Here is a 10,235-nt window from a genome sequence, read left to right as displayed (position 1 = left end):
ACCGCTGCCATGGTGCTCACAGCCGAGGACCGCTGCCATGGTGCTCAGCCGAGGACCGCTGCCATGGTGCTCAGCCGAGGCTACTTGGTGAGAACTTGTCTCCAGGTAAGGACGGGAGAGGGTGTTGAGGGGCAGGGAGGAAGGGGAGAGGAGGAGTCATCTTTCTTTTGTAAGACAGGAACAGCTGAGAATGTACAGGAACATGGCAACCACATGGTGTGAGGAAGCAGACATTCACACATACCAGTGGAATAATTGGCACCGTTTCTATGGGCAGGAGTTGGCACAATCAAAAGTGAACAGTCACACTCCTCTAAGAATTCTTCCTAGGCATGATGCACACACATTCCAAAAAAAAGTGTCAGGGAGATTGCTTAGTGGGCGACAGCACTCACACTGCAAGACAGTGCCTGCTGCCAGGTGGAGTGGCCTGTGCCTTTGATCCCAGCACTCAGGAGGCAGAGGCAGGCACCAGTGGATCTCAGTGAGTTCAAGGCCAGCCTGTTCTACAAAGCGAGCTCCAGGACAGCCAGGGCTACACAGGGAAACCCCATCTCAATAAAATAAAATAAAATAAAATAAAATAAAATAAAATAAAATAAAATAAAATAAAATAAAATAAAATAAAATAAAATAAAATAAAATAAAATAGCACCCATGTAAAAAGCAAGACAGCACTACCAATGCCTACAATCCCAACACCGGAGACAGAGACAGGAAATTTCCAGGAGCTCCAGCCTGGCTAAAATGCAGAGCTTCGGCTTCAGAGAGAGACTGTATCTAAAAGAGTAAGGTAGAGAGAGATACAAGCACCTGCCTTGCTCTGGCCTTGGGACATGCACACACACAGCAATGAAGTTGCTGGGGACATGCTCACTGTTAGAGCCTTACCTGGGTTCTGTTCCCCAGACCCAGTTCACCCAGCAGCTCCATCAAAAGAAAGAAAGAAAAAATTGTTCTGGATATATATCCAGGCAAAACACCCATACACAAAAAAATAATAAAATTACAAATTTCATAGATAGATAGATAGATAGATAGATAGATAGATAGATAGAGGAATTGTTGCTACATTGTGAGGGCTGACGTTTTCTTTTGTTTGGCAGTACTAGAGAATAAATACAGAGCCTTGACAGGTTAGGAGGACTCACCAGCACTGAACTAGCCTACTTCTTCTTTTACTTCTTACTTTTGAACTTGCCTGATTTTTACTTTTTACTTTAAGATAGACTGGCCTTGAACTCACTTTGTGGCTCAGGCAGGCCTTGAACTTGAGATCCTCCTGCCTCAAGCTACTGAGGGGCTAGTGTGCCAGACTGGGACCACCAAGCCTGCTTAAAATACAGAGGCTATTTTTAAAGGGCTAGTTGTAAAATAGGATGCTATTGCACTGTGAACCCTAAGATTATGTTAGTTACTTTAAAAACCTGTTTCTAGTTGTGTGACTTAGCCTTAGCATATGCCTTTAGCCTGTCTGGAACACAGACAAACCCTTAGTACACACTCTTAATTCCAAACAATGAAGGTAAAGTTAGTTTGTAGAAGGAAGCACCCATGTTTGAAAGTGATGTCTAATTGAGTGGCAGACAAAGTGACGAATCAGAGAAAGATTTGACAGAATAGGAGATGCCCAAGTCTCATAAGAACAGAAAGAAAAGAGAGGCTACTTAAGAGAGCAATGCAGAGAGAGAAAGGGAGAGGCAGTTTCACTGGAACAGTTGTACAGAGACAGGCTGCAGAGAGAGAAAGAGAGAGAACAAGCTAGACACAGGTGAAGATAGAACGAGCCAGAGAATAAGAAGGAGCCAGAAGATTAGAACAGATGGCCAGAGTTAGTATGAGGCCAAGCAGAGTTATTCAGTCAGAGGCCAAGAGGGAAGCCAGATTAAATCAGTCAGCATGGAGGAGTTTGAGCCAGAACAGCTGAGGTGGATCAGCCAGCCAGAGCTCAGAAAGAACTAGGAAAAGGTACCCTTATTCAGCAGTAAGTCTCAGAGGCTGAAAACACTCTAGACCTAGATAAGATTGCATGGAGGCTAGAAGCTTCCAGGACTTGGCCTAGGATAGTGACTGAGGTGGTAAGCCTACCAGATAATTGAATAAAAGATCATTTTACAGATGCTCAATGCTCTGGTTTATGACTCACCAGTTTAAAGGGGTAGATACACAAACAAATATACTATAAATTGTCAGAATAGTGTTACAAGAAGTTTTATTTCCTTTTTCTTTGTCCACATTTCCAATTCTTCTAAAATAAGCAACTATTTTAGTACCAGAAAAATGTATTTTTATTTATTTATTTATTTATTTATTTATTTATTTATTGGTTTGGTTTTTCGAGACAGGGTTTCTCTGTGTAGCCCTGGCTGTCCTGGAACTCACTCTGTAGACCAGGCTAGCCTCGAACTCTCAAACTCAGAAATCCACCTGCCTCTGCCTCCCAAGTGCTGGGATTAAAGGCGTGCGCCACCACCACCTGGCAAAAAATGTATTTTTAGATCTTTATTTTTTTCAATTTTTATTAACATCTTAAGTACCCTGATTCAACAGGCATGATGACCTACACCTATGATCTCAGAACACAGACAGAAAGACTGTAAGTTCTAGGCCAGCCTGGGCTACATAGCAAAACCCTATCTAAATCAATCAAACAGCCAATAAATCCTTTGATTTCTTTTTTTTTAATTAAAAAAAAATGTAAAAAACTATGGTCTCTGTTCAACTGGTTCCCAGCCAGTTTAAATAATGTTTGGTAGAGTCTCAAAAGAGATTTTACAAGAGTCAACAATTAAAACAGTAAATTAGCCTCAAGAGGGTAGAAAATGAGCTTAGCCTGCTAGAAAGGGCTCTGTGGTATATACAGGAGGATGGTGCTCTCTGCTCTGCTCTGCTCTGAACTGTGGGTGTCTAATGTGTTTCTATTACACACACAGGTTATTCTGTTTTAAGAATCTGCTAAGAGATCACAACCACTTTTACTACTGGCTTTTCCCCAGTACCAGGCAGGTTGCCGCCAAAAGAAAAAAAAAGGGGGCAGGAAGTAGAAGATGACTAACAAACATATCCACCCAATGGGGAGTACTGAGCAGAAGAGCAGAGAGGTTCCTAACTGGGCAGGCCACTTCCAGGGTCTAGGAAGCAGACCTCTGGGATGTCCATCCTTTCCTGCTCTATACCTGCTTCACGTTTAAATAAAGGGCATCCCAGATCTGCCTTAACTCCAAGCTTAACTCCAAGGCTAACCGGTCAAACAGTAACGACAGGTCGGTCACTCCATTGTTCTTTCCCCGCCCACTGTTCTCTCTCAGGTTTCTGGCAACCTTCCCTCTTTCCTTTTAAAATGTTATTCTATTTACGCTAACAACATGCTGAGCGGGTGGGTAACTGCTGCTGACATATTACATACAGTGCTGGGTTCTTAACTGCATAAGGGAGTCCTTGCTTATAAACATGTATTCGGCTCTTGAAAGGAGACAGGAGGGCTTTGTCTTCTCACAGGCATGCTCCAGTTAGCAACATAGGAAACACCACACGCATGAGTTTCCTGTGCCCAGTTAGTGCATAAAAAGGTGCTGTGGAGTTGAAGGTATTTTTGAGAGCCCTTACAACAGAGGGCTGTATAAGTAAGACCCAACATCTAACCAGAAAATAGAAAAATAAAATAATAGAACATGGGCCACATACTACAAAGTATCAAAGAACAGGACAATGTTACATTGTTCGGTTAAGGTTAAAGGTCTGCTAAGAAAATCAGTAGCAAAAGGCAGATTTGGAGCATCAACAAACAAGAAAATTTGAGACCTTTTCAAGCGAGTTCATTTAAGACAAAAAAAAAAAAGGGACATTTATTGTCACAGCCATTGGTGACATTATAAGGGACAAGAGTTAAGAAAACTCCAAGCATATAAAATATAAATCCTGATGGTTTGATATAGACTGAAATATTTCTGCAAATATATAAACAGATACATAAATGATAGATAGATAGATAGATAGATAGATAGATAGATAGATAGATAGACAGACAGATAGATAGATAATAGACAGATAGAACAACAACAAGAAGTCCTCAAAATTAAGGACACAACCATGGTTTGCCACACTCTATCCCAGCCAACAGAGTTTGCTGGTGAACACCAGGTTTATAATTGCACGTGTCCCTCCCACCCCTTTACAAGAAGCCAGGAGTCCCACCACAGACGCCTTTAATGCCAAAGCAATTGCACTACCAGTTCAAAGGCCCATTTCAGGTAAACTCACCTGTCCGGCCCAACACAGCCTGATTCCAGAAAAAGAGGAAGTAGGAGCCAAGCCCACGGAGGATGGCGAGGATGGCGGGTGGCAGAAGCTACACAACACTTTTCAGCTTAGGCTTCAACAAGCTTTTCCGAGTCCCCTGTTCCCTGAGGACTGGCTGATAAGATACAGGCAGGCCACCTGTCACAAAGGTATCAGGAAATCTAGCAAGAATAAGGCAGTAGGCCTTCCCCGAGGACTCCAGGGCCCTGGACTCTTCAAGGAGGGGACAGGGTGCACAGCTGACAGATACAGTGCCATGGAAAGTGAGCATCTCACACAGAAAATATGTGAAGCCTGCAAAGACTCACTTTGCAAGTCCTAGAATTGGGAACTTTAAAAAAGACAAGTCCCATAAAATCACACAGAGTACATTAGCCTGCTGGAAGGCTGTGGTGGCACCAAGAGCTGAGACAGCTGCTGGGCTAACACACAGTTCATTAAAACAATCACACAGACACGGAAACCAAACAGCACTTCAGCACACTTGTAGCAGGCTGTTACTAAAACCATCACTATACTAAACATGGCATAAAACAGATTCATACGCAAGCACACATAAAGCACACAAAACAAACACACACATATGCACACTGACACAGTCTGCATGGAGTGTCAGATGGAATGGTGCTGGTTTATACAGGTGTGCCAGCTTTTCCTATACAGACAAAATTTCTAACTCACTGACACAAACAAGCTAGCTTGTTAACTCAGCCAACCACACAGGCTCAAAAAGGCAACACAGTTGCAATCCTAAAAGCCAAAAGTCAAGACAGTAAGTGTGCATATATATAGGCACATGAGTAGCAGTAGGGTCTATAAGCACATAGAGTAAACGTGAAACCATCATAGGGAAAAAGAGAAAGAAGGGATTACTGGGTTAAAAAAAATCTACCTTACAAATTAATCATAGGTAAAGTACACACAGTACTTGTTAAATATGGTTTTATTTACATTTTCAAAAACTCATGCTTGAAACTCATACCAGGACCAAACACTGGAAGCAAATAAGCAGAAAATAAGGTATTCTACAGGGACTCGCATCAGAAACGATCCCTAAAACCACTTCCAAAATACATGGTATTTTCCTTAGCATGCCTAGACCCTTTCCAAGCCTGCCACCCATACCGGTTTCACAGCAGAGCTCTCCAATGTAGGCAATATTTCAAGTGAAAGCCATAATCTGCTTCTGGTCACATCTCCGTTGATTCTATTCCGGGCAATTTCACTTGACTGGCTATCTCAGGACGTAGAAGGAACACCTAGGTGCAGGAAACTGAAGGTTTCCTGCTGTGCGATTCACCTGGCAGTAACTAAGACCCAGATCGTGAAAGCTCCCTTCCCCCAACCAAACCCACAGACTGCACCCTACAGTTTGGGGACTCCTCTTAAGGCAAATACTACACCCAAACACTGTGGCTATGGGCTCAAAGGCCACCAACAATCCCAACTGGCAAGCAGGAAGTCTTCACAAGTCATGGTCCCATCTGAACGCCATCACTTCCAGGATCTGCCGGTGACCCCGAGGCCAGCGCGCTGCCGGGGTGGCCCTCCCTGCGCGCATCCTAACACCTCTGTGGCCTCTAGCCACCCTTCTCCTCCCCGCACACTCGCACGCAATCGCGCACACTTGCTCGGGCACGCCGAAGCACACTCGCTCACACTCCCGCTCCCGCGGCGCGGCCCCTCCTCCCGCTCCGCGCTCGTAAGAGGCTCCCGGGGCTCGGCCACCGAAGCGGACCGGGTCCGGGTCGCCCAGACACGGATCCGAGGCTCCGCACGGCCGCCAGGAGCCAGCCGCCGCCTACCTTGCTCGCCGCGGTCCATGTCTGAGGCACCTCGCTCCCGGCGCTCCGCCCGCCGCGCTCCTCCGCGCTGCTCCGCGCTCCGCCCGCGGCCGCCCGCGCAGTCCCCACCCCGGGCGTCGGCACCGCCCTCCCGGGAGCCGGTCCTGGGCGTCACCGACCACCTGACCGCGACCTGTGCGCTCCGCCACGTCGGCTCTGGCGGCGGCGCTGGGCAGGGGCGCGGAAGGTCGGCAAAGACCGGGGGAGGAGCTGGGAGGGAAGGGGACCCCGAGTCTGTGCAAGCAGCTGCGAGCGGGAGGCCTCTGCTCTTCAACCCCAAGTTTGCAACCAGGAAAGTTTCCTCCCAGGATTCTGGCTTAGCGACTGCCCCTTTCTCCGCCCCCTCTGCACCTGCTTGAGAGGAAAACGTTGTTTTCAAGGAAGAACAAGTCGTTAGGGTGGCTTAAATTAGTGTTTTTGAGCCATAGCCAATCATATTTGGCTCCACTTGAAGTGATGTTTATGTGTAGATGTGGTAACAATCTCTTTCTATATATATAGATGTGTTCTCTCTCTCTCTCTCTCTGCGTGCTTGCGTGTGTGTGTGTGTGTGTGTGTGTGTGTGTGTGTGTGTGTGTGTGTTCAATATGAAGGTAAATTTTGCTTAGGAGGAAACTGTAATATAAAAAAGAACTTGCATTCCATATGTCTGGGGGTGCAGCTAAGTAGTAAATATGTAGGCCTAGCATGGGCAAAGATGGTACATTTGAGACCAGCATGGACTATGTAACAAGATACAAGCCCCTGTCTCAAATAAAGAAAACACCCCTTATCCCCTGAAGAGTTTACATACTCATTCACATGTGTAAATTTTCTCATTTTCTTTCCTGTTCAGGAACCCTGTGTTGTACAACTGGAACACTGCCCAAAGGGCAGATTCCATAGCTCCCCAGGCATAGGCAAAGTTTGCTAGCTGGGCCTCAAAGAAACTATTTAGGGAAGCAGAAGAAGGTGGGGCACAAGTTTGGAGCCAGCCTGGGCTACATAGTACTACCAGTGGGAGGAGGTGGGGGAGAGAGAGCACTGGTCTCACCTTTGCCTTTGCACCTACAGGAGCAGGGACATGGTGCAAGTGTGAGGAGGAAAGCCAAGAACGGTTGACACAGACAAAAAAAGCAAAAAGAATCTGGTCACATAGACCTGCCTTTTACTGGAGAAAAATTAATGTCAGCTTTGTAAAGCTATTAACATTTGAGCACCTGGCTCAGGTGCAACCCTGATTCAGGGATATCTTGCAACCAATCCTATAAGCCTGATGTGGTGGTGCACAGCTACAGTGTCAGTGCTTAGGAGATAGAGGCAGGATGATCAGGAGGTGTGGTCACATTTGCATACATAGTTAGAAGTCAGCCTGGGCTCCATGAGACCCTGTCTCTGTTTTTGTCTCAAAAACAGAGACAGGGAGTTAGAGATATAACTTAGTTGGTAGAGTGCTTGCCTAGTGTCCATGAAACCCTGGGATTTATACATATGAGGCCTAGGTGTGGTGATATGAATATGCTTGGCCCAGGGGTGGCACTGTTAGGAGGTGTGGCCTTGTTGGAGGAAATCTGTCACTGTGGGGGTGGGCTTTGAGAGACCCTCTTCCTAACTGTGTGGGAGCCAGTCTTTTCCTGTGGGCCTTCAGATGAAGATGTAAAACACTTGGTTCCTCCTGTACTCTCAGCTCCTCCTGTACCAAACCTGGATGCTGCCATGCTCCCATCACCTCCTTGATGATAATGGACTGAACCTCTGATCTCATAAGTTAGCCCCAGTTAAATGTTATTCTTATAAGAGTTCTCAGTCATAGTGTCTCCTTATAGCAATGAAAACCCTAAGACACTAGGCTGACCTCATAATCTTCTGTTAGCTTCACAAGTAGCTGGGATTACAGACATGAACCGCAGCATCCAGCTGGGTGCTTCTATAAGCTAAAACATAGGTGAATTTAAAAGAAACAGCAAATTGTTTTCCCAAGACATTAATTGAAACAAGCACGTGTATTGAAGAGAAGAAGAAAGAAGGTATAGACAGACGGTATGGCTCACTTATATGGAGCAATTTTAGCCTGCAGAAGACACTGGGCTTGTTCCCTGGCCCTGTCACTAAACAAATAAATAACGGAAGGAAGGAAGGAAGGAAGGAAGGAAGGAAGGAAGGAAGGAGGGAGGGAGGGAGGGAGGGAGGGAGGGAGGGAGGGCGGGAAGGAGGGAGGGAGGGGAGGGAGGGAGGGAGGGAGGGAGGAAGGAAGGAAGGAAGGGAGGGAGGGGAAATGTGGTATTCTGCCCTATCATACATACCTCCTCAGGCTGAAAGCCAGCAAAAATCACACAAAGTAGAGAGACAGCTGGAAGCTTTCTGAAGCAGCAGCCCTGAAGTTTGGGGCAGGGATGGGTAAACAGGTAAACACAGGCACTGGCTTTCTCTCGTCCTCTCCTTGCGTCTGCATTAGACCATCAGCTACTCCTTGACCACACTTCCAGCCAAGAGTGGCCATCAAAAAGCTTATCTTGGGAAAGAGGCCAAAAGCCCTGACAGTGTCTGCAGGCCTGCCAAGGCAGGAAAGAAATACATGCCTGTAGAGGGGCGTGGTCTATAGAAAGGGTACAGTGTGAACAGAGGCATCTGTTTGGTAGTGAGGCCTCCTTCTCCCCACAAAACTGGGAGTTGTTTTCTAAAGCCAGGAGCCAGGGCTGTGGCCTTTCAGGTGCCTAGACCTAGAGTTGCCAGATAAAATAGAGGACACCTACTTCAATTTAAATTTCATATAAATAACAAGTTTGTTTGTTTGTTTGTTTGTTTGTTTTACTATTAGTTTGTCCCCCCATAATATTTGCAATATATTTTACTGAAATTTTTTGTTCATGATTCACCCAAAATTCTTAGGCATCCTATATTTTTATTTGCTAAGTGTGACGCCCCCAGGGCAGTTCTGACTTTCTGACCAGTCAAGAGGCATCTCCAAGCATAGTCTGGAAGTCATCATGATCCAGAAGAAAGATCAGCCTTCCCTGCATGGACTCGGAAAGTTCAAGGGGCTAAGAGGTTAAGAGGCCCGAGAAATCAAAATCAACTTTGGAAAGAAATCTATTTAATGTCACATAATTAACACTGACTTGCTTAAGGCTATATTATAGCTCTCTCTTATACCCTCACAGGTGTGTAAAAGACTGCGAAGATGAGATGAAGAAGTTAGAAATGTGCAGAAACAGGTATCGGCCGGAAAGAGTACTTAACACTAATGGAATTTTGACATACAATCCCTAAGGAGGAACAGGAAATGCTCTCACCGAATTGATCTGGGCTATGTTGATAAAAGCCGTGGACCACTTAACTACCCTGTATGTTCTTAAGCGTTCTGAATTCTGAGTATTTATCAAGCTACATTATGAGGGCTGGGAAGGGAAAAAACACAGAACACAGCCCCTTTTCTCCTGAGCATTCTCCATTGCTATTGTCAAGGGGTCTCATTTTTCCCATCTATCCTGAAGACAACCCAGGGTATAAATATCACTGCTATTTTAGAATCGTTGATAATATAATCAACAGTATTTTTTTCTTCATTTTGTTCAGTTCTTGGGAATTAATCCAGGATGCTGCTCGTGCTAAACAAGGGATACAGAGAGTGAGTGCCACACCCAGAGCTGGACTTGAGTCAGTGTCTTACAGAACGTTTCACTCTTTCCAGGATAAAGGTCAGCTTACCTAAGTATCAGTGTCCGGAAGTATCAGTAGCAGTAGCCTGCAAATAGGATAGGCTGGACCACAAGAATGAGAGCAGTGCTGAGCAGCCCAGCCTATACCACTGCTCACAGGCAAGGCTACACCACTGTTACTGCGTAGCTGAATCAGTACTAAATGTCACCTCTTAAACCATCACTCTCGGGGCCTCTCACTGAAATGCCTCTGGTTCACTCTCCTACTCTAAAATCTGTGGTCATGGTTTACAATGAAACCACCAAAAGTATTTAAAATGTATTCTACTGACATAAAATGTATATATCATAAAATCTATTCTTTGGAGAGTTCAATGGTTTTAAGTTATCTTCCCAACATCTATCTATGCTTACTCCTCCCCAAGGCTACTAAAATTACAGTCAGGTGACAAAC

General features: G+C 45.4%; 1 protein-coding gene across 2 annotated transcripts in view; it reads right to left on the bottom strand.

Moving 5' to 3' along the window:
- Positions 1–6,188, bottom strand: part of Tpd52 (tumor protein D52) — an 82,330-nt gene extending 76,142 nt beyond the window's left edge. For both annotated transcript variants that reach the window (XM_028765443.1, XM_028765461.1), the window contains exon 1: positions 6,105–6,188. In XM_028765443.1, coding sequence (XP_028621276.1) covers positions 6,105–6,123 — 19 coding nt within the window. In that variant the 5' untranslated portion in view covers positions 6,124–6,188. The remainder of the gene's footprint in view (positions 1–6,104) is intronic.
- Between the last annotated feature and the right edge of the window lie 4,047 nt (positions 6,189–10,235).

This window comes from Grammomys surdaster, unplaced genomic scaffold (genome assembly GCF_004785775.1).
Source record: "Grammomys surdaster isolate TR1022 unplaced genomic scaffold, NIH_TR_1.0 63, whole genome shotgun sequence".
Lineage (NCBI taxonomy): Eukaryota > Metazoa > Chordata > Mammalia > Rodentia > Muridae > Grammomys > Grammomys surdaster.
The sequence above is the reverse complement of the archived record's forward strand: the minus strand, read 5'-3'. Positions and strand labels throughout refer to the sequence as shown.